This window comes from Plecotus auritus (assembly GCF_963455305.1).
Source record: "Plecotus auritus genome assembly, chromosome: 7".
NCBI classification, from domain to species: domain Eukaryota; kingdom Metazoa; phylum Chordata; class Mammalia; order Chiroptera; family Vespertilionidae; genus Plecotus; species Plecotus auritus.
Window position 1 is genome coordinate 77,090,026 of NC_137774.1, and position 27,226 is coordinate 77,117,251.

At 56.1% G+C, this 27,226-nt stretch overlaps 2 protein-coding genes across 15 annotated transcripts in view; one reads left to right on the top strand and one right to left on the bottom strand.

The window, feature by feature from the left end:
* The window catches only part of PMM2 (phosphomannomutase 2), a 31,045-nt gene extending 26,643 nt beyond the window's left edge, over window positions 1-4,402 (top strand). For both annotated transcript variants that reach the window (XM_080677123.1, XM_080677124.1), the window contains exon 8: window positions 3,127-4,402. In XM_080677123.1, the coding sequence (XP_080533249.1) occupies window positions 3,127-3,228 (102 nt within the window). In that variant the 3' untranslated portion in view covers window positions 3,229-4,402. The remainder of the gene's footprint in view (window positions 1-3,126) is intronic.
* CARHSP1 (calcium regulated heat stable protein 1) overlaps window positions 1-18,430 on the bottom strand; it is a 30,713-nt gene extending 12,283 nt beyond the window's left edge. The window contains exons 1-6 of one of the 13 annotated variants that reach the window (XM_080677113.1): window positions 18,235-18,272; window positions 13,502-13,597; window positions 10,545-10,709; window positions 10,208-10,306; window positions 9,805-9,927; window positions 5,925-7,949 (exon numbers count right to left, since the gene is read on the bottom strand). In XM_080677113.1, the coding sequence (XP_080533239.1) occupies window positions 7,787-7,949; window positions 9,805-9,927; window positions 10,208-10,306; window positions 10,545-10,709; window positions 13,502-13,587 (636 nt within the window). In that variant the 5' untranslated portion in view covers window positions 13,588-13,597; window positions 18,235-18,272 and the 3' untranslated portion in view covers window positions 5,925-7,786. Of the gene's footprint in view, window positions 1-5,924; window positions 7,950-9,804; window positions 9,928-10,207; window positions 10,307-10,544; window positions 10,710-10,869; window positions 11,062-13,501; window positions 13,598-16,513; window positions 16,616-17,875 lie in introns of those variants that run through there. The other 12 variants (XM_080677119.1, XM_080677114.1, XM_080677118.1 and 9 more) reach the window with 12 other exon arrangements.
* Between the last annotated feature and the right edge of the window lie 8,796 nt (window positions 18,431-27,226).

A 27,226-nucleotide genomic window follows, 5' to 3' on the forward strand; every position in this document is an offset into this window, starting at 1 on the left:
CCAGTTGCTGAAACCATCCAGGCAGGGAGCAGTTGGGTGACAGGTGACTACTAACTGCCCTCCTAAGTCTGTGACGTTGGCTTCTTCCGGACACGGCGGGAGTTCGTTTTCCCTTTGAACGTAGTCCTCTGTGGAGGTATTTACCTGCCAGGCCATTCCTGAGAGAAATCTGGCTTTTTTTAAATCAGAGGAATTACTAGAAGTGGTTTCACAACTACTTGCTTAGGCAGCAGATACAGGGCCTCTGGGTGACCAGACGCCCGCAGGCTCCCGGGCGCACTGGGAAAGGGCATTCACGGCGCAAGGTCAGGGCCCCCTGACATTGCTCCTCCACCCAGCACACCTTGGGCCTGGCCGCGGCCCCTCCAGAAATCTTGAACTCGCTTCCCTTGGGAAAGCATCTGCTTGGGGACTGGTTAATCTTCAGGTAGGAGAGCAGGAGTGATTTCATGGGTCAGTCAGCCCTTTAAAAGGATGTCAGGTTTTCTGACAGATTTTTATGAGAAAAACCCATTTCCTCAGCCACTATTTTCATTGTATGAAAAACTAATTGATTTTTCTCAAGATTTGGAGTTAGATTGCTTATCCAGTTTTATGGGAAAACTATAGGAAATTCCATGAGAAGAAAAGCAGGAGCTGTCCCCCCACAGCACTTGGCAGGAAGCCTGATTCATTCACCTGAGACCAGCGGGACTGGGACCCACAGTCACGGCGCCCCACCCTCCTTCCCTGCAGCAGCGTGTCAGGTCCTCCCAGATCCGTGCCCTCAACTCCTGGAGTGTAGTGCCCCAGATAAAACGCTGTGAAAACACCCAGACAGCTGAACAGGGGCTGCTGCTGATACTGCCACAGAGATTGCTTTCTGGGGCCTGACCCGGGTCCCATGGTCTCATCAGCTACTCCCCCCAGCGCTGTGGGAGGTGCCACCACTCCTCACTTTCCAGGTGGGGAGTTGCCCAAAGAAACCCCCACGTCAGTGGTAGAACTAGGATCTAACCCAGTCCACCTGGCTCAGACAGCCACATGGGGCTGTTTCCAGTTAAATGAATCAAAGTCAAATTCAGTTCCTGTCTGCTTGCCACATGGCGAGTGCTCCATAGTCACATGTGGCACGTGGCCTTCATCAGCTCAGAGATGGGCGTGTCCATCCAGGAAATCTGGGAGCAGGGTGCTCTGGCTGTGGCCTGCCCCCCTCCTGTGGCTCGTTAGAGAAGCCCAGGTGCAGTGGAACAAGTCAATGGCACTGAGCATCCTGTCACCTGCCTAGACTGTTTATAGAAGAACTAGAGGCCCAGTGCACAAAATTCGTGCACTTGGGGGGCAGTCCCTCAGCCTGGCCTGTGCCCTCTCACAGTCTGGGAGCCCTGGGGGGATGTCCGACTGACAGCTTAGTGGGCCTAAGCCGTCAGTCAGACATCCTTAGCATTGCCACGGAGGCAGGAGAGGCTCCCACCACTGCCGCTGTGCTCGCCAGCCGTGAGCCCGACTTCTGGCTGAGCGGTGCTCCCCCTGTGGGAGCACAATGACCACCAGGGGGCAGCTCGTGCATTGAGTGTCTGCCTCCTGATGGTCAGCGCCCATAATGACCGGTCATTCCACCATTCAGTCATTTGTATATTGACCTTTTATTATGTAGGATATGCTGTAGATGAGGCCCCTTAGAACCATAAGAAATGCAAAAAATTCACTGTTAACTCATTCTCGAATTGCCCCCCTTAAAATCAAATTGCCCCCCTGTGGGGCGTGTGCTGCACCTTGGGAACCTCTGGGCTTGACACTTTTCCTCTCTGAGCTTCATTTCTGAAAACATACGCATATACCATGGGAACTGTAATCTCTTCTCCGCCTACCTCACTGGGTTGTCGTGAGGAGGTTCTGAGCTAATAAACCTAGAAACGTTTCATCAAGTAAGTGATGTCTAAACGGGAAGGGATTGTTATTTTTAAGCTCACGGGTACCCTCGCAGGTAGCAGGTGCTGATGAGGGGAGGAGGGCATGATTGTTTCCTGGGACTGTAGCTATGGAAGCTTTGCAGAGGGTTCCACAGGCCTCGGAGGGGCGGGCTCTGGCCAGCAGCCCTGTAGCGGTGGTCGTCCCTGGAGGGGCTGGGGGGGGGGGGCGGGGCGTTAGGGGGTGCACTAGAGGGGTGGTGAGGCCGAAGGGGGAGTAACTGTCAAACCTTCCCACTTGGCGCCATTCTTTAAATTGTACGTGGCTCTTTCGTGGCTGTACCTGCTCAGGGCGGGGCTCCAATCTCCTGGAGCCGGGTAGGGGCCAGGCCAGGGCGGAACCAGGTGGGCTAGGAGGGCGGGTTTAGCCGCGCCCCCAGCGAGGTTCAGTGTGCTTCCACTGCAGAGATGGCACTGCTACTGTGTCGGTGGGGAGGGTCTGACGCTGGGGAGCCGCTCAGGCCTGCCTCCACCTGGGTCTGGAGTTGTAGGGAGGAGAGGCTTGCCCAGCCCCAGCAGAGGGGGCCCAGCAGCAGCAGACTGCAGGCCTCGGGGGCGCTGATGAGTGGTTGCTGGCATGCTATCGTTGTGGGCACCCCTGGCGGGGGTGGCAGGGGAAGACATCGGAGGTGCAGGCTGCAGCCACCCATGAGGCTGGGTCTTCTCCCTGTCCGGTCAGCCTCCCCATCCCCCTGGGGGTGCGGGGGCTGGGGTAGGGTGTCCGTGCAGGGGCACTGGAAGAGCTCCCAGTGGCCACTTCCTCTTACTTCTTTACAGTCCAGGCTCCTGTCAGGCACTCTCCTCAGACCCCCGGGAACTTGGCTCCGGCTACCCACACCCTGCTGCGCACGCAGCCTCCTGCTGGTCTGCCAATATGCAAATTGGTTGTTACTGTGATGATGTTAGGACCAATTAGCATATTACCTCTTTATATATATAGATAAGCCTTCAGTCTTCACAAGAACACCTTGAGCTCGTTCACCGGCATAATTACCCATTCCCCGCTTAGTCACAGTTCAGGAGGAGGTGACACCCTTTCTCAGCGTGACTGTGTCTTAGTTTCCAGAGGAACGAGGTAACCGAGGAAACCCTCCCTGCCCCGTCCAATGGCAGGTTCCTCCTTCCTCTGGCAGCCCTGGCCCCAGGCAACAGCTGTGTCTGCTTCGTGTCTCCACAGGGTGGGAACGACCATGAGATCTTCACAGACCAGAGGACCATAGGCTACACCGTGATGGCACCTGAGGACACGCGCAGGATCTGTGAAGAGCTCTTCTCCTAACGCCCCTCCCGTGGGAGGGCAGGAAGGCCCTGCTGCAAGCCCGAAAGGCTCGCCCAGTGGCCAACCCCGGATCCCTCCCTCCCATGCCCACGGACATTTACAACTGTCCAGCCCAGGACAGACGTGTAAAAACACTTCCTGAAATGAAGCACCTGCTGAGTGTCGGCTTGGTAGGAGCCTTGAGACCAGGGCACTGTGGTCATCAGCTGGTAGTAAGCTAAGTGACCTCTGAACTCGTTTTCCCACCTCACTTCCTGTTTGAGAGCCACAGACCTCAGCGTGGCCTGTGGACGACTGGCCGGGCAAGTGACGGCTGACCCGCCGGAGCTTGCCCTCCGCTGGCCTGGTACACAGGTTAGCTCAGATCCACTACAGTGAGGGCTGGTTCTCTAACCATCGACTTGGGAGGCAGTAATCCCAACAGCCCTTCCCAAGGGGCCGGCTCTGAGCACAGGTTCAGAGAGACTAACAGGTGTCACACTTCACCGAAGAACCTTCTGCCTAGGCCTGGGCTTCCCAGGGGCCTGATTTGCCTGGGTTCTCAGGCATCAGGTGAAAGCCACGGTGATTAGCAGGACAGAAGCTGCCCTGTTTCTCTGCAAACCTTTGAATAAATAAGCGCGGGACCCTGGCCCTCACCCTGATTCTGACCTCGGGTTTGGGAGCAGCCTTGGTTGGGCCTGGGCCTGGGCCCTCCTCCCTCCCTCCCTCCCTCCCAGGTTCTGCAGGTTCCTCATGGAACTGGAAGGTCCCTCCAGGCCCTGGTCCAGAACAGGGCGGAGATGGCTTGCCCAGGCAATGGTTAACACGTTGATTCCTAGCCTCTGGAAATGTCGGGACCCACAGCCCTCCACGGATTGGTACAAGGGCCCAAGGCCAGCTTCAGTCCGCAGTGTGACCTCTGCTGGGGCCCCACCGACCTGAATCCATGTGCTTTGCACCCCCACCTTCCCACCCCACTAGGTGCTTTCATCACAGAGGAGCCTGGCTTCCCCCCCCCCCAGAGCTGTCCCCGGGCTTCTCGGCTCTGGACAGTGCCCCCACCACGCGGTTGGCGTTTTTAGCGGTTCCCAGGACATGCCGTCGTGGCATCTTGTCAAAGGGTTTTGCAAATGTACTGTAATGACCATACAAGGTGACGAGTAGCAAATTAAAGTGATTGTATTGTTTCCTACTCCTCATTCGGATTACTTTTCATGTCAACCTTTCTGCTCTTGGGTCGCATGGGATCCAGTCCCTACCACATAGGTAACTTCATTTCAGTAAAGCCCTCTGAATGGTGGGTGTGAGCTATCACTAACTCACGTAACTCCCCAGCAACCCGGGAAGCAGGACTTAGCCCGAAGCCATCCCTCAGCCTCGCAGAGTTCACAGAATAAAGACACCATCACCAGAACCCTAAACGTGCTGAGTGCTGAGCAAGAGGGAAGCACAGAGGTTGCAGCCTGCGGCTGGTAAGAAAGCAGGTCCCGTCCCAGCACCGCAGAAGCCGGCCGGTATTCAGCCCTGGACTCAGGTCGCTCGGGAAAGGCCTATGTGCAGGGCGGGGGTGCAGAGCACACCAGGTGGCTGCAGGAGTCAGGCCTCCAGGAAGGCCTCCCGAGCCCTCCTGAGGAGCCTAAGCCTGACCCCGCGGGAGGAACTGGAGGCAGCGAGATCTGCCACAGCTTGGTGGGGAACAGATATGGATTCAGGAAGGGCGGGGCATAGGTGGCTTTGAATCACTTCCTTTCCAAGAACTGCTTCCTCTTCCTCTTCCCCCAAGAAGTATTCCTTGATCTCAGGCCTGGCAGGCAGCCAGCCTCCAGGCCCCTCCACCTGTCTGCCCGCTGCAGCACCCACTCAGGTTCTGAAGCTCATTCCACCCCCCACTTGCAGCTGGTTCCCAGTATCACCTGCAGCTTTTTGCCAAGGCCTCCCTCATGCCACCTGGGTAACATCCTCTTAGTGCAACGTCTACCATCTCATGGTTTTGAGCTTTGGCCTCTCCCTGAAAGATTCAATGGGCTGGTCCTAATTGTCCCTAATACACTTTGTTTTTTTGTTTGTTTTTAGAGAGAGAGAAAAACATCAATTTGTTGTTCCACTTATTGATGCATTCATTGGTTGCTTATATGTTCCCTGACCTAGATCGAACCCAAAACCTTGACGTTTCGGGATGACTCTCTAACCAACTGAGCTACGTGGCCAGGGCCTTTCCTAATACACTTTGAAAATCAATGTAGCCTTAAAATAAAAATGATCACCTCTGCACCAACAAAGATCGTTATCCACCTCCCCTGAGAAAGACTGTCCCAGGATGACCTTGCCAGCCCAACACACGTGAAGACCTGCCCGGAGCGGCCCTGCCTGTCCAGCCCAGCCCCTCACCTCCTCCCGCCCTCCTGGAGACCAAACACTGTTCTCACGGCTCAGCCTCACACAACCGAAGTATAAACGCATCCACAGGGCATCTATCTACAAGAGACCAAGTAGCACTTTCTGTTGTCACAAAGCCACGTTCCACTTCTAAGCTTCCCACATTGAGCATGACAGTTAAGGGAAAAGGTAGGATCCCATTTTCTGACTCAACCCCAAAACAACCAGCTGTGAAGCAGAATGACTCAGCCTGGTGTGGGGAGCCGCCCTTACCCTCTGGCTCCCAGGAAGAGCTTCCTCACAGCCAGCTCCTCGTTAACAAACAACACACAGCCGTGCACAAAACAACCTTTATTGACAGGAAGGTGGGAGGAGAGATTTGGATTTAGGAATCCCGGGTGCAACTCCCATCTTGGTCACCAACACCTCAGTCCTCCAGAGCCTAGAGCAGGTTCTGTATGTTGGGACTGAGAGGGAGGGCGTCCCTTCCAGCTCTGGGACATCGTGCGGTTCTGGAATACCCATTGAAGAGCTGGTCACACAGGAAGGACTGCAGGAGCAATTTGTAAAGGGTTCCACACAGGTCACCTCCGAACAGCAGATCCAATCCCAACCCACTGGCAGGCGGAGTCTGTGGGATCACACAAAAGACCGGGCTCCTGGCAGAAGTGGCTCCAGAAGTGTGGCCTGTGCCCGACAGACAGCCTCCAGGGGCCACCTGGGCACACCCAAGGTTCACGGGAAAAGGCCACCTTGGGCCCAGCAGAAGGCGAAGGCAGGAGGCAGAGAGCCGTGCAAGGGGCATGGCGGGCCAGGAAAAGGCAGATGGAGTCACTTAACCGTGGTGTTTCACATCACGCACACTTTGTGTTAAAACAACTGCGCCAGCCATTGGCCAAGCAGTTCCAGCCTCCCACCCCTCCGATGAGGCCGTCCCCAGGCTGAACACAAACCCCCCAGAACGCAGACACCTGGGGGCCGGGGCCAGGACTGCTTCCCGCCCCCAAAGCCCCGTCTTCGGCCTTCGGTCTAGAACACCCTGTCTGCCCAAAGCCAGCTTTAAAGGGTTCACTTTCCACGCTGACAAATGGACTCCTGACTCCACATCAGCCACATATTTCAAACGTATTACCCAGCTAGTTCTATTTAAAAATCACAACTACAGCCAAGCCAAAGCACAGCAATTACAGTCCTAGATCTGTTTACTGGAACCAGCTACAAAGGCTCGCAATGTCGGCAGAAAGTGCAACCAGAGCTGGCTCCGGTGAGAGCGGCAGTTACTTAAAAACAAAAACTCCTAACGTTTCTTCACGCCTGTTTTCAAGACAACCCCTTCGCTCAACGTGTATTTCTCCAACGTTTGACTTTACCAGGCTGTCAGAAAGCAGGCTACTTACTCTTTTCTGGAAGGATCAGGAGAAAGGTCTGTTTTAAAACAAACACCCTCCCCTCTACACTCCCTCCTCCCTCCCCATCCACCACCTCAATAACAAGGGATGTGCAATGGCTGCTGGGCCGTAATTACTCAGCTTGAAGGCAGGTGGAGAAGACCAGGCTTCTAAGGGTTAGAATTCAGCTCTCAGTACGGCTTTCCCAGGTGGAGGGCTAAGGGCTCCTGGGAAAACTTTTCCCAACCCCCAGCTCTGACACCTCCTGCTGCAAAGGCACCTAAGACCCTCCCACCCCTCCCACCCCTGCCCCCTGAAGCCAGCTCTCCTGGAACCAACCAAGCCTAGAATCAAAAAGCCTGCTCTGCCGGGAGACACAAGAAGGGGGCGCTTGGGTGGGAATTCATGCTGGGGAAACACACAGGATCCAAGTGTGTCACCACCGGGCAGAGTCCTGAGCCTCCAACTCCAGGGGGATGAGGGACTCTGTGGGCTGGAGAAATACCACCTGACCCACCCCCTGGGCGAGGGTTGCACCCTCTACTCAGCACCAGCCGGGCGCCTCTCCTTGTTCAATGCTTTTAATACTTTTCAGATGGTGCGGTTGTTGTGATGGTCAGAGGCTATGCTGGTGGCCCAGACACCCCCGTGCCTGCCCCCGACCCCCTTCCACCAGGAGATACTTGAAAGGGACCACGCTCCCTGCTCTGAAGCCGCATCTCGGGCAGTGGAATGTCATCTCCAGTCCGGTCCTGCCTCCTCCTCTCCGCAGTCTCCCACAAGCCCAGGAGAAGGGGTGCTCCCAGCCTCTCCTAGGAGCTGACGACGTGGCCGGACCAGGTCTCGTGCTTGGTGCCCGGTGCCAGGTGGGTGATGACCACCTCCACAGCCTGCAGCTTCTCGTGCTTGGGCGGGATGGAACACATCTTGTAGGTGACCTCGTCGCCTTCCACCGGCACGTACTCCCCTTCCACGCTGCGGGGTGGGGAGAAGCACTCAGGCCCAGCACTCAGATGAGCCGAGCCGTGAGATGCCACGCCCAGGACACAGCCCCTGCTGGTCAGAGGGCCGCCCCCGGCTTCTAGGGGAACCCCCCCTTCCGCCCTGCCCCCTGCCGTCAGAGGGAGCCTCAGTGGTGCCACGCCACCCCAGCCTCTCCACTGCCCCAGCCTCTCCCTTCCCTCTCCCTCTGTGCTGTGGAGCCTCGCACCCAATCAGCAGCTGCCCTGGGACCTCTGATGTTGAGACAGAAGGAGCTCAGCCTGGAGGTGCTCACACTTTACAGTAAGCGTGGGCAACCCGGAGCCTTTTGGACAGAAGAGCCGGGGAGCCAGTCTGAACCAGAGAAACGAGGTGGCCCCACGGGAGATGAGTGATGCCAGGGATTCCCAGGCACCAGCAGCACGCCCTCTGTGGGATCACACAGTATCACCTGCAGAACCCAGGCTGCACCTGCTCTTCAACTCCCCAGAAATGGTGAGCCTTTCAGAAAGATCCTTTGTGCTTAAAGCTAGTTCCAGGAGGGTCTTCTCCCTTGGGGCCATTCCCTGGAAGAGTCCCTCACTTTCTACGGGACATGAGTCACCATCCCGCCCATGGGGGTGATGTGCCCATCTTGATGCCCCCATGATGAGACCCCACAAATCCCCTTGAGATCCTGAGTGCCAGGGCCAGCCAGCTCCCCCGGAACTGGTTTGCCTCGATTAAAGAATCATAGAGCAAATGGAGCAAATGGTCACCTCTTCCCCATGTGGTGACCAGGGAGCTCAGGAATGCAAGTGCAGCACTAGTCGCAATAGGACCAGGCACCGCGGGACCTCTTCTTCCTTCCCTGCCCCCACCCCCGTGCTCCTTACTCACTGATTGTTCGTGATGCCCTGAGCATATCCTTGTAAACCACCACAAGTCCTTTCTGGAAAGAGGCAATGCACACCCACGTATGCACTCACATACGTGATGCGTTGCTTTAGCATCCTAGGTCTACGCGGTACAGGGGACCTACTTACTAGTAAGACCTGACGTGTGAGTAGTGGGAGGGGGAATAAAGAAAGGGCAATTCTCCCATCTGCAGTAGGTTCCTATTTTCAAATACATGGTTTCTATATACAGGGTGAGGCAAAAATAGGTTTATAATTCTTCATATGGAAAATAACACAATAATTAATCAATGATAATACAAGAGTAAACTGTGCTTTGCGCACTCACCACTGTAAACCTACTTTGGCCCCAGCCTGTGCAGAACACAACTTTCCCATGAACTGAAAAGAAAGATCAGGGGATGCTGAGGCCAAAGGGTGGGGTGGGGTAAGGGTGCCAGGTCAGGTCCCCACATGGCTAAAGGCCGGAAGTGGAACACAGGCCGCAGGACGCCAGGGCCTGCCTGTGTGGGCCCTGCCCTGGGCCCTCCAAGGGCTTCCAGACACTCAGGAAGGAAGGATGTCGTCAGTGAGCAAGTGAGTAGAGAAAGGATCCAGCTCCAACTTCCCGGATCAGAGGGGCCAGGCAGGAAACCACCCTGAGGCCAAACACAGGGGCGCCCCTCACCATCCACCAGATACACTCGGGCACTCAGCCCCATCCCACCCCAATGGTTCTACACACACACACACACACACACACACACACACACACACACAGTCACCAGCAGCATCAGATACACCAGCACCACCAAGTGCAGTCTCACAACCCCCCCCCACCCCTGAACACAGTCACACCGGGTCCCACATGCCTGGCCTCACCCCCTCACCCATCATGGTCACATACTCTCCCTGCCAATGAGGAACCAAAACAGGGCCCACCCAGCCCAGCCCACGCAGACCCACGGACTCACTCGGAGATGTGCAGGAAGATGTCGGGGCCGCCGTCAGCCGGGGTGATGAAGCCGTGGCCCTTGGAGCGACAGAAGCACTTGCACACTCCTTTGTAGATGGGGCCCTGCGAGGCCCTCACCGTCCTGACAGAGGGTGGGGGGGAGTGTGAGGGGGCCGCACCAGCCCTTCAGACAGACACCCGCTCTCCTGGGGTGCACCCAGCTCATCCCAGCCCTGCCCACAGCTGTGCCCCTGGAGGTCCTGGCACAACTCTGGGGGCCATTCACACAGAACCCAGTGAGAGTGACTCCCTGACGACCTTGGCAATTGTTCTCAGGACTCAGTTTCCCCATTTGAAAAGAGGGTATTAGACTAAAAGCTGACACAGATCATTAATCAATCAGAGCAGCAGCCTCCACTCACTGGGCCTGAGGTCTGCATCTGCCAGGCACCGTGTGCATCCTCGGCAGCACCGTGGCAGCCCTGCTCCTGTCCCCATTTTGCAGCTGAGGAAGTTGAGGTCTGACAAGGGAAGAGTCTCTGTGTGGTTAAAGGCCAGCGATTTTCGACCCCAGCGGTCTCACCCCAGCTCGCGACAGGCTCCAGTGGGCCTGGGGCCACGCCCTCCAGAGTTCGCAAGGCACTCTCCATTTCTCGCCCTGACCCCAACCCCACATCTCCCCCTGTGACAAACAGGGACACTGAGGCACAGAGATGGCACCAGTCTCTGGAAGCCTCCCCCAGCCAGCGTGAGACTCACGCGGAGAAGGTCCTGGTCCGGCGAGTGGGCAGTGGGCTGGGGACCACATTGCTCCGGAGGGGGGATGGTGAGCGGTTGCGGGCCCGTTGGGTGTCCAGCAGCCCGACTGAAGCCTGGTGGGTGGGGGGCTGTGGTGGCGCAGGAGGTTCAGATGACATGGCTGACCTGGAGAGAGAGGGGGGCTCTCAGGGGCTCACACCCCGCAGGGAGGCCCCAGATGCATCCCCAACCCCACATCGGGGAGTCTGCCATCTGAGACCCATTCCTCTCGCTGTGGAATGCAGGCCCGAGCTCCCTGAGCATGCAGGTCACAGCCACATCTCACAAACTCGTCTCCACAAACACGCTGGCGGGCCCAGCGGGTCAGGCGCCCCGGGGTCTGCAGCAGCCTGGCCTCCCTCTATCTCGCTGCTCAGAACGGCCAGCTGGTACCCATGACAAGGACGGCGTCGGTCCCCTGTGTGTCCTCAGTGCCCAGCACAGACCTGGGGCAATTAGTAAATACTGTGACCGGAAGGGAGGGGAGGAGCCAGGGAGGGAGGGGAGGAGCCAGGGAGGGAGGGGGCTTGGAGACAGGCAGGCAGGCCTTGCTCTATGCCAGCTCCTAGATCAGGACTCGGCCTGAGAAACATTTTCTGGACCCTGCAAGCGCCAGGGGGGAGGGGAGGGGGAGGGGGGAGGGGGAGAGGTGGAGGGGAGGCAAAAGAAATAGCTCAGTGTTCATCCAGGAAACTCTGGGACACAAACCAAAGACAGGCTCAGACACCGAGTCTGGATCCCAGAGGCTGTGACAAGCCGGCATCGAGGGCCACCTCAAAGGCAGCGTGTCCGCCAGCCCCTTACAAAGACCCAGCGCTCCAAGTGAATTCCCGCCCCGTCTGGGTCACCCCCCAACATGCATCAGGGGTGGGACCAGCCCCCGGAGGGCTGGGGGAGTGCACTCCACGGGGCTGCCTTGCTCGGGACGTTTTGCCAAGATCCGGATGTGGCCCGCTGTACCCAAGGAACACCACATGGTGACTACAAAGGCACCCTCTCTAACGCGGCCTTGGCTCAAGGTCAAGAACAAAGAGCCCAGCCCAGGAGCCGGAGGGCCTGGGTAAGTCCCTTCCCCTCTCGGGGATGAATGTCCCATCTGCAGGGGGAGCGCCTGCTCGGGCTTCCACTTCAGGAAGGCCACGAGCCTGAGCCCAGACCTCACCCGAGTTCACACAGAGCGGGGACAGAAGCGGCCCAAAGGGCATGAGTGCCTCACACGGGGTTTTCAAATGTAAAATGTGAGCTGTCTTTTAAACATCCAGGAGTTTGCCTCAAATTCCAGGTTTCCAGCTACTCGTGAGAAAAACTAGCAGTGCGGACAATCTGAACCCCCAGGTAGCCACCCTGCTTCCCTCATTTCTAGTAACTATGTGGCCGTAGGGCACCAAGGTTTCAAAGTCACCCAGCAATGTCCCCTCTGTCCCCAACCAAACCGCCAAGCACCGGCCTCATTCCTCTCCCCCCCGCAAAAAAATCTCTGCCCCCACGCTCCCTACCACTACCCCACCACCGCCCACCACCCCGCCCCCAGCAGCCCCGGGCTCTAGCTGGCTGAGAAGGGGAGCCAGCTGGCCTCTGGAGGACATGGCATAGCTACCTCCTGACCCTTCTCTCAGCTGCAGCCACGGCCAGGGAGGACCGGGAGTCCGGGGAGCCCCCACCTCAAAAAGGCCCCGGCTGCTAGGCTGGGGGTCAGGGCTCCAGCATGACCCACCAGCACAGGTCACAGAGTCCTGGAATGTTCCAACGCACGGGGTTCTGGGAAGGGGCCAGCCCAGAGAAGGGAGGGCCCTGCCCCGCCCACACTCAGGCCCCCAGGACAGCAGGTGGGACCACAGTAGCTCAGTGACACCAGAGTGCGGTGGAAAAGGCCCTCCCCACTTCCACCTGTAGTCCCCCTCCTTTCCTCCGGGTCAGGCACCTCTCACTTCACATTTAAAATGTGAGCTATCTTTTAAACATCCAGCAGTTTGCCTCAAGTTCCAGGGACCACCTGCCAGCTGTGCGATCTTGGGCAAGCTACTTAACCTCTCTGGACCTCCCGTTTCCAAGTCCGGAAAATGGAGATTATAATAGTCCTGACTTCCCAACAGGATCATGAAGTTGAAATGAAATAATGCACACTGAGCGCTCGGCACACCGTCTGCCCCCAACAAGTGAGCAGTAAGTGTCAGCTATAATTGTTGTATAATTATCATCATAAAATTATTCAACAAATGTGTGCCCTGTGCCAGGCCCTATTCATGGCACTGGAGACAGGGCTCAATTTGGAGCCAGAGAATAAACAGGTAAATCAATATATGAACAAGATCACTGAGATTTCCAAAAGGGCTGGTAAAAATACACAGAAGGAGATAAAAAGAACAGGGTGGGGGTGCTTCCCTAACGAGCTTACAAGCTGGATCCTGAACAATACGAGTCAACCATCTGAAAAGCAGAAGGAGGCAGGGGGGGGATGCCTGTGCAAAGGTCCTGAGGTCGGCAGGGGCACAGGTATGATCGAGGCCAGGAAAGAGACTATGTGATGGCTGCTGGGGATGGAGAAGGTAAGAGACAGGAGGTGGGGTGGAAGGGAGGGCAGGACAGCTCAGGAAGCGTTGGGCATCGTCAGCATCACCACATGTGTCTTCCTTTCTTCACACCTATTTGTCTGTCTGTCTCCATTCCCCTTGCCAAGCCCATCTCCATCTGGGTTAATGAACCGGGCCAAATTAGGCCCCCCTTCTCTCTCCACCCCCATCTCCTCAACTCCCCCAATACACTCAATCCCTCAGATATGCCATCAGAAGCCCATGACCTTGTGGGGTAAGCAACCTGAGGGCAGCACGGGGTCCCTCTGGGTCTCTAGGGCCTGCACTGGGGCTGCCACAGATCAGGGTTTTGGAGACAGTCCAGGGGATGGCCCAAAGACTCCTTACCCAGCACCAGACCCGAAGCCTGGCTGGCGCTGACCGTGCACTTGGTGTGCTCGGCCCCTTGCACAGTCCGCAGAAGGTGGCCACATTCATGCTCACCTGGCAGAGGAAGAAACTCAGGCACTGAAAGCAGGAGTGACTGGGGAGGGGGAAGGGAAGTGCCTGCGTGGGAGACCCAGGAGCCTTAATCACCACCACCCTGCCCGCCTCTCATGGCCCATCTGAGCTGGAGAGCAGCTGGGGCAGCTAGAGCAGGCCTGGCCAAGGGCCAGCCAGCACCCCCACCCCCACCCCCCAATGGGCCTGGTAGGGAGAAGGAGGAGGAGAGAATGGTCTCTGTGTGGGGGAGGCCTCAGTTTAGGTCAAAGTCTAGCTGTAAGGAAAACAGCTGCGGGAGGGAGTTGCCAGTCACCCAAGAGCCAGCTCTGGGGCCCTGTTGCTTCCCCCCTCCCCCAACACACACACACACACACACACACACACACACACACACACACACACACAAAAGTGTGCGTGCATTCATGCAGCAACCCCAGCCCCCCCACCAGCATAGTCCAGGCTTCCCGCTGGGCAACGGTGGTGGTCCCAAGAGGTGGCCTTGGAACATCCCTGAGAGAGGCAACCCCACTCCGTGTGACTAGCACCCTCCCCAAACTCCTGCAGCTGGGAGGAGTTTGCAAACAGATGCGCAGGCTAGCAAGAGGCTCTAGGCCACATCTGGGGTGGGCCTCTGGCCTGCAGCAAACTCAGACCAAATATAATGCCCAAGGCATGTCATAGTTGCTGCTCTGTGCACACATGTATTTGTGTATCTGTGACATGTGTGCATATGAGTGTGCACAGGTATGTGTGCTCACATATGACTCTGGAGCCATCTGTGCATCTGAACACAGGCATACAAGTGTGCCTGCTCTGGCTTATGGCCCAGGCTTGTCACTGCCAGTGTGTGCACACCAGTGGGCCAGATGGGCCTCACCCTGCCCCCCACACCCTGGGTGCTACACTGGCACCAGAGGACCTTGAAGAATGTTGCCTCCTAGTCAACTAAGAGTTACTGGGCACCCACCATGCACAGGAATGAAGCTCAGGACAGCAAAATTCCTGCCCTCGACAACCACCAGGACAACAAGAACAGGGCACTGGGGCCAGGAGTGCCCTCAGCACTTCGCACAGCTCAGCTCATTTCATCCCCATTTCACTGTTGGCAAAACTGAGGACAAAGTATCAAGTGACTTACCCAAGCTCCACATCTAATAAGTAAACTGGTGAAACACACAATACATCCAACAGTGGAAAAGCTATGAAGAAAAAGCAAGCGGAGGCGGGGAGTGTGGGTGAGGGGCTGTATTTTTAAAGCAGGTGGTCCCAGGTGAGCTGCTGGCCATACTCCCCCTTCCCCAAATTGCACCCCCGGGTTCTGAAGAGTGCCCAGCCAGGAGAGGGAACCCAGACCTAAAGGTAGTAAAGCCAGGAAGCCACTCCCACCCTGTGGGTCCCCAGGGAAAGGTGTGTCACCAGGGCCTTTACCCTGGGAAAGGGCGGAGAAGGGGGCCTCAGCCCAAAATAGCCTGGGAATTTTCCACAGGCCATGCAAGTCCTCCTGGAAGGTTCTGAGAATTCCACTGGGCACCAGGCTCCTCCTCAGCCCACAGATCTGGACGCTGGAGATCCCTGCAGGTCTCCTCTTGACCCCCCACCCCCTCCTGCTCTCTCAGCCTAAAAGCCACCAACCACATCAAGCAGTGGCTCGGCCCAGCCCCAGGGCCAAGCACTGCTCGCAGGTGAGGATGAGTACTAGCCCACACAAAGGGCAGGGGATAGGGGCCCGGAGAACCAGGCATGGGGCATGGGGCATGGAGGCAGTGAAGGTGTGATGTCCACTGTCCACTGACTTCTATGCCAGGCTCTGTGCCAGCATTTATATACATTAACTAGATTCACCACCACATCAGCCCCACAGGGGAGGCACTTTTATCATCCCCATTTTACAGATAAGGAAACTAAGGCACAGAGAGGTTTAAGCCAGCTCTTCTCACACTTTAGTCAACCCATGAATCTCAGGGATGGAGTGAAAGTACTCATTCTGATTCTGAAGGTTGGGGGCTGAGGCCTGAGAGTCTGCATTTCTAAGGTGCACCCAGGAAGGCAGATGCTGCTGGACCACGGAACACAGAGCCCACAGAGCTGGTGGTTAAGGGAAACAGGGTGGTGGATGGGGGTGTTGAGGCTCTAGATGAGTCACAAAATTACCCCAGTGTACCTGGGATCCTGGTAAAATGAGGCAGAGACACCCTCCCTTCTCTCCCCTCTGCTCCCCACCTCCACCCCAGCTGAGCCCCAGCCTGGCAGAACTGAGGGTCTGCAGGCCTAGCAGGGTGGGTCAGCTGAGGCAGGACAGAGGGGCCCAGGGAAGCCAGAGGGCCCACAATGAGCCCTATTCCCTTTCATTGTTCCAAAGAGAGGCTGGTTCTGGGGGAGGGATGGGGAAAGGACAAAGGGAAGGGGAGGAGGCGAAGGGAGGAAAAGGGAGCAGTGGGTAGGGAGTGAAGGGTAGAGGGAAAGTGTCAAGCTGAAGGATGAGGGAGCTGGTTGAGGGGGGGTGGGAATGAAGGGAGAGTCAAGAGGATGTGGCAACAAGAGAAAAATACAAACAGGGCAGGAGGGTGTAGCCCCAGCCCCAGTGTCAGGGGCTGGATGAGAACAGCTGAGCCCCATCCCAGACTGAGCCCAGCTGGCCTGCGCCTGCCCCCTGGGGCCCGAGTGCTGGGAAGAGCTCTCAAATCCCAGGACCAGTGTGCTGGGAACCAGAGGCGGGCCCTCCAGCACTGCCACCTGACCCCCAGTAGGGCTCCCACCCTACCCTTCCCAGAGATGGTCACCCAGAGCCCTGACCACCTAGGATCCGGCCCAGCCCAGCTCAATCCTCACAGCCCTTCTGGGAGAGCCCTAGCCTTTGCTGGTAACTGAAACCCGCTCTGCACCCCACTGCACGGCACTCGGGAATTCCATCCTTACCGCTGGGCCCTGGCAGCAGACCTGCTTCAGGCCCACTCTGCTCTTCATGCCCTCTGTGACCCTGGCAAGTGACCTCACGGCTCCACGCCTCAACTTCATCATCTGTCGAATGGGACAGTAACAGTGGCAGCCTCCCAGGCCTAGGGACATTGTGCAGGACAACTACAATGGGCTGGGTCCACAATAGTTGAGCTGCTCCTGGTGGAACTATCAGGCACGGGGCCATCTGGAAGGATCCCTCCCATTCCTGTCCCTGCTGGCGGGACACAAACCAAGTGCTCTGACCTTGCCATCAGTGGGACAAAGAAAACCGGTCCCCTCCCAAGGGAACCCTCCTTCAACACCACCCCAGACTCCGGGCACCTCTCAGGATTTGCTGGGCCAGTGGGGGGTCGGAGGGAGGGCAGACAGGCCAGCACTGAGAACCGGAAGTCATCAGGGGCTCCAGGAGAGGGGAGCAGCAGAGGTGGGGAGGCCCTGGCCTGGAGGAGGGGCAGGATCACTTCAGGAGTGGGGAAGTCATTCCTGGCAGAGGGATCTGCAGGGGCAAAGGCCCAGAGGGAGGGGTGCAGGCACAGAGAGAAGTGGGGAAGATCCAGTGGAAGACAGCAGGAAGCTCTGCTGAGAAGTTTGGCACTAGATGACAATGGGCACATCAGTGGACCATTTGAAGCCTGGGGTTGATTTACACCAATTGTTTATACAAATTTCCCCTGGCGAACGGATTGGAGGGGCATGACTGGGGGCTAAGAGACTGGGAAATATCAACATAGCAAATGAAAAATGTAACAGTCGCTAACCTTTCTCCGGGCAATGGGTTATCCATCTCCTTTCATTCTCACACATTGCCTTATGGTAGAAAAAATCATATCCCCAGTCTATGGAAGGGGTAACTGAGGCTCCCGGAGGCCCCAGTTTGCAATGAGACACCCCCGCCTATGAGGACGGAGGCCCTGCCTGGAGCGGGCTGATCTGCGCTCCCCGCCCCCACCCCAATAAACACACAGTTCAACACCAGAAAGTGGGGGCGGGGGGGAGGGGATCAGGGGCTTCCTTTTTTAAAATCGAAAAAGAACAGTTCATTTCCGGCCTGCAAACGGGCTGCCAGCGAGGCCAGCGGGGAGGGAGGCTGCGGACGCGGGTGAAGTTTTCGGCTCCGCCTAGGGGCCCCCGATCCGGGCGCAAACACACTCGGCGACCGTCCGGCGATTCCTCCCCCGAGGCAGCCAATCGCGCGCCGCCAGGCCGGCTCCCCCGCCGGGCCTGGCCACGGTCCCGCCGCCAAACCCGCAACTGGCGCGGCCCGCCCCACCTCCCGGAGCGGCGCCCCCCCGCGTCTCGCCCCACCGCACCACCAGTCACCTCATCCACGCTCCAGCGCACACACGAAAGTGAGAGGAGGCTTCCCTCAACGCAGAAACAGGTGGCCAGGCGGGAAGTGCTACCCGACGTCGGCTCCCAGTCCCTCCAGCCGCTGCCACACCCACCCTTCCCCTGGGAGGAGTAACTCGCTCTCCCCAAACAGGCCTCGCGACCGGAGGTTTCCTAGGAGCCCGAGAGTCCCAGCCCTGAGCCCCCTGCCGGCGAGCTAGGAGACCCTGCAACAGGGGGGTGAAGGGAGCATAGGCGCAAAGGAGCTGAAGTCCCATCCAGGCAGCTTCCGGGCCTCCGGTCGGGGGCACCCGCCACACCCTCCTGGGGTCCCCGGAGAAGGTCCCTACCTGGCGACCCGCTCCTCTCCGCCTACCGCTGGGCTCCGTCTGCCAGAGCTAGGCTGCGGAGGGGGCGTGGTCCGAAGGACGGGCCCGCAGAGGCCCTGCCCCCAGGAGCTGCCAGCCAATGGAGCGACGCCGGAGCCTGGGACGGCGGGGGCGGGACGGGCGGGGACAGCTCCGACGGACCTTTGTGTCCCCGCGCAGGACTGGCGGGAGCGCGGGACGCAAGCCGAGGACTACACCGCCCCTACCCCCGCGCGGGGGCGGAGGGCAATTCCTGCCTGTGCGGGCCCCACGGTCAGAAAGCTCCCCTGAAAAGTGGGAGGATGCGATCTTCGCGCCTGCATGTCCGTCTCCTGACCCAGCGGGTCCGGTCCGGCCGCCATCTGACCTTCGCTCCCGAATCCGGCTGGGCCTGGAGCGCTCTAGGAAAGAGATGGAGGAATGACAGGAATGGAGAGACAGATGGGAGGAAAGGAAAACAGAAAATGCAAAGAGAGAAAACGAGGGAAAGCTGTTGATTTTGTTTTGTTTTTTATTCGTTTTATTCTTAAACCACCCTCCCTCCCCCCCCCCCCCGGAGGAAGGGAAGAGGGAGAGATAGAAACATCAATGATGAGAGAGAATCATTGATCAGCTGCCTCCTGCACGCCCCACACCGGAGATTGAGCCGCAACCTGGGCATGTGCCCTTGACGGGAACTGAACCCAGGATCCTTCAGTCTGCAGACCTATGCTCTATCCACTGAGCCAAACCAGATAGGGCTCATTTTATTCTTAATTCCCCTCACTCCTTGACTCTGGAGGTAAAAGGTGTTATTCTCATTTTACTGGAGAGGAAACGGAAGCACAGAGAGAGGAGTGACCTACCCCAAGTAATGGCAAGTTTGAAACAGCCCCTGAGCTCAGACTCCTTTGAAACAGCCCCTGAGCTCAGACTCGGGGTGGTAGATGAAGGGCAGGGAAGTGGGGAGGTAGCCTGCAACTGTCCTGGGACCACAGGGCCCAGGATTGAGGTGGCACTGGGGTCTCTGCAGGAGCCCACCAGCTCTGCCTGCCACTCATCTCTCTCTCCTTGCCCATCAGAAACACGCAGACCATTGAAGACAGAGTGAGAAGACAGCTATCTACAGCCAGGAAGAGGGCCTCCACCAGGAGCCAAGTAGGCTGGCACCTTGAACGTGGACTTCTCAGCCCCCAGAACTGTGAGAAATACATTTCTGTTGTTTAAGCTGCCCAGTCTGTGGTATTTTGTTATGGCAGCCAGAAGAGACTAAGGCTGTCCCTTTTTCTTCCTTCTCTCTCCAAATCCCTTCTCAGCTTCTCAGTCAGTTGAAGCCTCTCAGGACTTCACGTCCTAGTTTGGTGCAGTTCCAGTTTGCAGTCACTCATGGTGTGTTGTCCATGCCAGGCTCTGTGTCGGGCGCTGCGCACCCAGAAATAAAAAGTGCCCACCCAGTCCCCACCCCAGAGGAGATGCAGCCTGGTGAAGTGGCAGACAGGTTGATAACCGATAACCAATCACCAGGATGTCGTGTGGTAGGCTGGATAAGCCTGCAAAGCCCAGTGAGTGTCCCACCCTCAGGCCCATCAGACGAGACTTGCTCTGAGGGAGGAGTTCTCTCCCAAGTTGCCATGGTTTAAGCCTCCTGCAGCCAGTGACATCAGTCCACATGTCAGCCCTGGCTCACACTACTGGCCTCGTGCAAGACTTTGAGGCAATAGCTAATGAAGAGATCTGGCCTATTTCTGCCCCATGAGGACCAATCCGCCAATCAGCCAGCCATCTGACAAATATTTATTGAATATGCACTCTGTTCCAAGCCCTGGACTGGAAACTCACATTGGCCCTGCGCCTTGGAGTATTACACTCTTACAGGAGGCAGATGTTAAACCGGTAACCACGCAATGGTATAAAAGCCCACTGTACCCACAGCAGGGACGGTCACCATGCTGGGGGAGCCGGAGAGGCTTCTCTGGAAAGTGCTAATTGACCTGAGATCTTCCAGAAGATCAGGAATTAAACAAAGGAAAGGACATTCTCAAGAGAGGCTACCAGAGTATGTGCAAAGGCCCTGAGGTGACAGGGCATGTGGGATGAGGTGGCAGTTGCCAGAATGGGCCAAATGTATGGGTCTCAATTAGGGAGCTTCATCTTTAAAAGTGTGGCAGCCAGGTAAGGGCTTACAGCAGGGAAGAAGAGGAGACCCCTCTCTCCAAAATGCATCAATCTCCTGTCTCCATTCCTTCTCACTGTGACTTGGGCCTGTACTCTCTCACCAAGAGCAGCGGCCTCCACCCATCCCTTCTGCCTCCCCCTAATTTCATGCCCACACTACAATTTTCTGTGCAGCAGCCAGAGTGATCTTTCAAAGTCCAACCATTTTAAAATAAAAAAAAATCATGCTACTTGGTAAGGCAGACTTTATTCTGGACTATCACGATAGGTATAGGTGCTGGGGTTCTTGTTCCAGCATTACAAAGGGTTCAGCAATCTGGAGAAAGGCTGTGCGTAGATTAAACAAGAGTTCAGAGATGAAAGATAATTTTGAAAGGCATTGGGGGTCAGAGGAGCTTTAGCTAAAGGAGCTAAAGTTCTAAGTTCTTAGTTCTCCTTGTCTCAGGACCCTTGCTTTTTATTAACACAGTTTGTCCTAAGGCAAGGTGGAGATAATACACTTCAAAGGGTAGGGTTTACAGAAGCATTGTCAGATTGGGGAATAGCCTACATCTGTTCAGATGTTTGGCCAACAGGAGGCAATAACATGTAGATTGAGATGCCCTGAGCTGTCTGACAGCAAACAATCATCCTATTCAGGTTTGGGAGAAGTGCCTTTTAGCCATTCCAACAAGTGATTACATATGTTGAGCCCCCAAGTTTCATCAACCTTTTGATGAAACTCTTGTAATTATGACATGCTGGAATTGGCTTCTGGCATATAGGGAGCACTGCGTAGGGTTTTGCAGCAAGGGAGAGAGATTGCACTCAACTCCAAATACAATAAGGAAAAGTGGGAATTTATACTCAAGGAGCCGTGGGGTGGGGGTGGGGGGTTACATCTGCCTAAATGGGCCTAGCAGGATTCTTGCAGAAGGCAGGCCAGTGTGCTCAGACATCACCTGGAGGTTGGTGGGAGATGAGGAACTTGGTCAAATATCAAGGGTGACCAGTATTGAGGGTGAGGGATTCTGGCCAAACCAACTTGAGAGGACTCTTGCTAAAACTGGACTGTACATGGACAAAGACAGGAGCCCAAGGTCAAGTAGAGGGCTCAAAGGAGCCAGCCTAAAGTTTGGTCAAGAAGAGACTCTTTAGCCCTGGCTGGTTATCTCAATGGTTAGAGTGACAGCCTTCTTTCTCCTCCTCCCTCCCCCGCACCCCCCTCTGAAGCATCTCAGGTTCAATTCCCCATCAAGGGCACCATACCTGGGTTGCAGGCTCCATCGCCAGCTCTGGTCAGAGTGTGTGCAGGAGGCAACCAATCAATGTGTTTCTCTCACATAAAAGTTTCTCTCTCTTCCTCCATCTCTCTCTCTCTCTCTCTCTCTTTCCCTCCCCCCACGCTCCCTTCCACTCTCTCTAAAAAAGAAGGGGGGGGAGCCCTAACCGGTTTGGCTCAGTGGATAGAGCGTTGGCCTGCGGACTAAAGGGTCCCAGGTTCAATTCCAGTCAAGGGCACGTTCCTTGGGTGTGCAGGAGGCAGCTGATCAATGTTTCTCTCTCATCAATGTTTCTAACTCTCTATCCCTCTCCCTTCCTCTCTGTAAAGAATCAATATATATTTTTTAAAAAGGGAGGGGGAATATTCTCAGGTAAGGATTAACAAAAAAGAGAGAAACTATTTATATATGTATAAATAGTCTCCATGTCCCTCCTGTGCTCAAAACCCTCCAGTGACTCTGTATTGCTCTTTAAATAAATCCCAGCTCTCCTGCTGTAACACTTCAGATGTGACTTAGCTGAATATGAGAAAGCGCCAGTAAGAAGCTGGTGTGAGGTGGAGGTTGCTATCTGTGCCGTGTGAAAGAGGCCTGGAGTTGCTGTGCCTCGATTGATACAGCAGGTCTGCAGCCCCCAGACTTGGATGCCTCCTACGTTCTCACTCCGTCATCCTTTAACATTGGCTTCCGGTGGTCTCAGGGGCCAGGGCAGCCGTCTGAGCTCCAGCCGTCACACAGCAGCACGTTTATTGGGTGGGGAGGGCAAAGGAGTGTCTCCTCATCTCTAGCGTCTCAACACCGTTGTCTAGCGAGCCCCAGCACTCTCTGAGCTCCCCTTAGAGTTCTCATCTAAACCTCCCATCACTTTGCCTACCAGTTCATTTCTGTCTCCCAGTGGCCATAGCTCTGGGAACACAGAACATCACCTGTTGGGCCCAGCAGGTGCCTACAGTGCCCAGCCCTGCACAGAGTCCCTGTGAGCAGGCTTGAATCGTGACTGAATGCACGAATGGGTGAAATGAATGCGTGCATGAAGCCATTTCCCGCAGCGCCCCTTCATCTTCTCCAAACACAGAAATGCTGACCTGGGAACTAGAGTGAACTGGTCCGAGGCTTCCCTGAGGGCTTCCTGTAGGAAATGCCAAATGGAGTCTCACAGGTGGGAAGAGCCTTCTAGGCAGAGGGTCAGCAGAACTGAAGCCCACGTCCCATCCCCCCTCCCTCTCTCCCAGCCCCGGGAGGTGCTGCCATCCCCAAGGGGGTGCTTCGGGCATGTGGAAGCGCCTCCACAATCATCCAAATGATGGGGGGCACTCCTGGCATGCAGAGCATGGGCTGTGGTTGTGGAGGCGAGGCAGTGCAGTCTTTAATGAAGAATCACCCACAGAGAACAGCTTCCAGCGCCCCACACACAGTCAGTGGGACACCTAGAACTGTCCCTCCGCCCCACACAAGCGCAGGCTCCCTCACAATCAACATCCCAGTAGACTGGCATGTGTTTCCACGGAGGAACCTACACATTGTCCACAGGCCCGCCTGCCCCGCCTGCTCTGCCCAGTTCCTGCTGCTCAGGTCGGACAAATATTCTGCATCATTTCCTGTTTCCTCCTCATTCTCCCATCGTGTCGAGAAGCCACTGCATGTTTCTGGAATACTTTCTGGTGAAAGAGGAGGAGGGTCCCATCCAGCTGTGTTGAGCTAGGTGTGCAGGCTCTGGGGACAGGTGGCGAGTGACTAGACTGCCCACATCCAGATCTGGGGGCACTCTTCCCAGAATGCCTCTTTCTGGTTGTTACACCCACTTAGGGGACCCTCTGCCCACCCTGAGCCAAAGGTAGTGCCCCTCCGATCAGTCTGTCCCATCCATCCCCCATCTTCGCCATCGTTTCACTCTCCTCCCCATATGGCTGTGTCTGGCATCTGCTTCCCCCACTAAAATATGAGCTCCCAGGCCAGGCACCTCATCTGCCTTGATTGGTTTCCTAGGCTGACACATAGTAGGTGCTCATGTTGAAGAAACAAGGGTCTGTCGCTGATGAGGGACCAGGCATAAGACTCAGTTTTCCCTTCTGTAAAACTGTGCTGGGAGAGCCTGCAGGCGAGAGGGAGCTGAAAACTTCACCCTGGGCTGGTGGGAGACCCGGGACGGAGGGGTCCTGCCTTGGCCCTGGTCCACCCGGGCTGACCCCATGTGGGCAGCTCTTGTAGCTGGAAGCTGCTTGGGGTGAGGTCCAGGGGTGGCTGGCTGAAGTGAGGGAAGATGGACCCAGGAGTACCCCCCGCCCCGTGTGAGCACTCCCCACACCCAGACACTCCTTCCACACACCCCTCCCACATGGACACAGACACACACACACGCCTCCACATACATACCTGCGTCCACATGAACAGCCCACGCAACTACTCATGGACACACACACATCTCCCCACACACCACCAGATGCAAACACCACAGATGGAAACGTGCACACCCACATCTTCCATCACACAGCTCCTGGGTCAGACCAGATCCCAAGAGCTTTGCTGGTCTAGATTCAGGCAGGCCTCAGGGGTGGGGGGTGGTCAGAGAGTTCTGGGGGCAGGGATGGATGGCTACGGGAAGAGGTAACTCAGTCACCCTCCTCCACCCTGCTCTCCAGGGAGAGAGCCTCCCCTGATTGCCCAGACAAGGAGGGCTCCTCCCTTCACTCCTTCTCCCTGAGTAAGCATGGGGCTCACACACCTCCCTCCCAGCTCACCGCTGGGAAGAAGAGAAAGCAGACAGGGTGGTTGGCAGAGCTGGAAATTCCACCCAGAGAGGTTAGGGGACACCTGTGTGACCCAGCAGTTCCCCACCCAGGGCTTCCGGCTCCCCACGCACCTGGAACAGGTGGAAACTCATTGATAGGCAGGAAGAGAAGGGAGGATGGGATCCAGGTAAAGCCCAGGCCCCTCAGCAACCCATTCCTCCTCCCCACACACTTGCCCAATAATTACGGTTATAATTCATTCCTCTGGATTCCTTCCTCATCACATCGCCTCCCTGGGAGCTAGGCCCTCTGAGAAGAGAGGATGAACAGGAAGGAAAAAATGTCCCATCTCATTTTCCCCTTAAGCAGCCCGGCTTCAGAGTCTTCCTTATTTCTCTAGAAGAAAGCATAGCCCAGAGAGGGTGAGTAAAGTGCCCGGGGTCACACAGCAAGAAAGAACCAGGGGGGCTGCCAACACCAGGCTCATTCCCTTCCCAGGATGGCCTGCCCCCTGACTCGGCTTCCTTAATTTATTATTGTCATGGTTGTTACTGTTACTAATTGCTAACTCACTGCAAGCTTTCTACATACCAGGCACAGGGCACAGTGTTTCACATGGATTCCTTTCATTCATCACTCACTCAACACATCTTGAGTGAGCATGTACTATGTCCCAGGCACTGTGCTAGGTACTTGGGAGAGAGCTGTGAACAAAATCAGCAAGGATCCTCTCCTCAGGGAGCTGACACTTTGAGGGTAATGGATGATGATCAAGTAAACTAGTACATGAGCCAGTTAATTCCAGACAGAGGTGATGTGTCAAAACTGAACCTGGTAGTTATGGGAGAGGGTGGGTGGCTCCTCCTGCCAAGGGTCTCTGGCCACCCTCCATGAGGAGTGGCATGAGAGCTAAGAGTTTGACGATGAAAATGAACCGCGTGGTATCTTGGGAAAGAGCACTCCTGGCACAGAGACAGCAAGTGCAAATGCCCGGGGGCAGGATGGAACAAACAGAAAGGAGGATGTGCGAAGGACCAGCCAGCAAGGTCAACCTGTCTCCCTGAATTTTCATAACACTCAGCAGGAAGGATTGTTAGTACCAGATCTATTTTGCCGAGGAGGAAACTGAGGCCTGCCTGGGGTCTCGCAGCTGGGAGTGACAGCCCATGCTCTGACCACCTACTCTCTCCTCTATGCCAGGCCTTATGTGGGGGATGCAAAGGTTATAACAATTAACAACATCCTCCAGGAGCCCTGAGCCCTGCAGAGAACTGATCCTCACACAAGAGGCCCAGGAAGAGCCCAGCCAGGTCTCATGGCTCCCCCAGCGACCCTGTGTCTGGGTGCAGAGAGACTGGGTTCTAACCTGGCTCCCCCACAGCCCTGCGGTGTGACCTTGTGCTGGCCTCAAGCCCTCTCTTGACTCCTCATTCCTTCCAGCCTGGCCTGAAGGAAACAGCGTGGGACAGGAGTCCTCAGCCCCAGGACAGGATGGGGAACACCCTTAAAAGGAGGGTAGCAAGGGCGGCCCTGCTGCCTGGGTCCCTGCCCAATATGGGGACCTCTCAGCCCAGCAGACCCCAAAGGGATAAGGTGAGGCTGACTCACGCAGCCTGGTGCTGCCCCCTGGTGGCCATATCCGGGATGGTTGGGCGCCCAAGCACATCGTCCATCAGCCATTCTTTCACCTCAGAGTGTCCCATTCAGCACTGCAGCCAGGATCCCAGCCCTGCGTTAGGAGGACCATCATCCTCAAAATCCCCAAAGAAGGCAGTCTCCAACCCCATCCCAAGATGTGTAACCGCAAGTCTGTACAAGGACCGCGGGTCCTGGGGTGTGATATCCAGGGGATTTGAAGCTAAATGGGGCTGGGCTCTGATGAGTGGATCATGCAGCTCATTCATTCATTCATTTGTTCGTTCATTCACTAGTTCATTCATTCACACATTGAACCTGTATTAATTGAGCACCTCCTCCATGCCAGTGCTGGGGGAAGCAGTACACCACACCTCAGACACCAATACATTCCGGGGTGTGGACGCCGTGGGTATTGGTAAGGAGTTGGAGGAGAGGTCAGGGGTAGGCTGGGAGAGGGTCAGCTTAGCCAGGCATTCCTTTTCCCAGGAAGATGACGCCTTTGTGGGAATCAGGAAAGGGCTTCCTCAAGACACTTTCCCCTCTTCAGCTGAAAAACGGTGTAAGGATGCACAGGTCTATGGCGCCCTGGTACAAGTGGCACTGGCTACGCTGGGCACACCTGCCTGCACGCTGCCCCCTCCCTTCCCAGGTGGCACCTTCACCTTGATCAGACTGCACAGCTTAGCCTGTGCTAGACCTTCACATAAATAGAATCACAGAAGACCTCCTCTTTTAGGTCAGGTTTCTTCTTTTTAAATATTTTTTTATTGATTTCAGAGAGGAAGGGAGAAGGAGACACAGAAACATCAATGATGAGAGAGAATCACCAATCAGCTGCCTCCTGCACGCCCCACACTGGGGATCCAGCCCACAACCCAGGCATGTGCCCTGATGGAGAATTAAACTGTGACCTCCTGGTTCATAGGTCGCACTCAACCACTGAGTCACGCCAGCCGAGCAGGTCAGGTTTCTTTTGCTCAAGATCATTTTTTGAGATATATTCATCTTGCTGAGTACATCAGTAATTCATTGCTGCACAGCAATCCTTGGTATCAATGTACACAATCTGTTTACTCACTCACCTGTTGACAAATATTTGGGTTGTTTCTAAATTTGGGGTATTATGAATTTTCTCATGTGGGTCTCTTCTTGAACACGTTTTTATTTCTCCTGGTGAAAATCTAGGAGTGG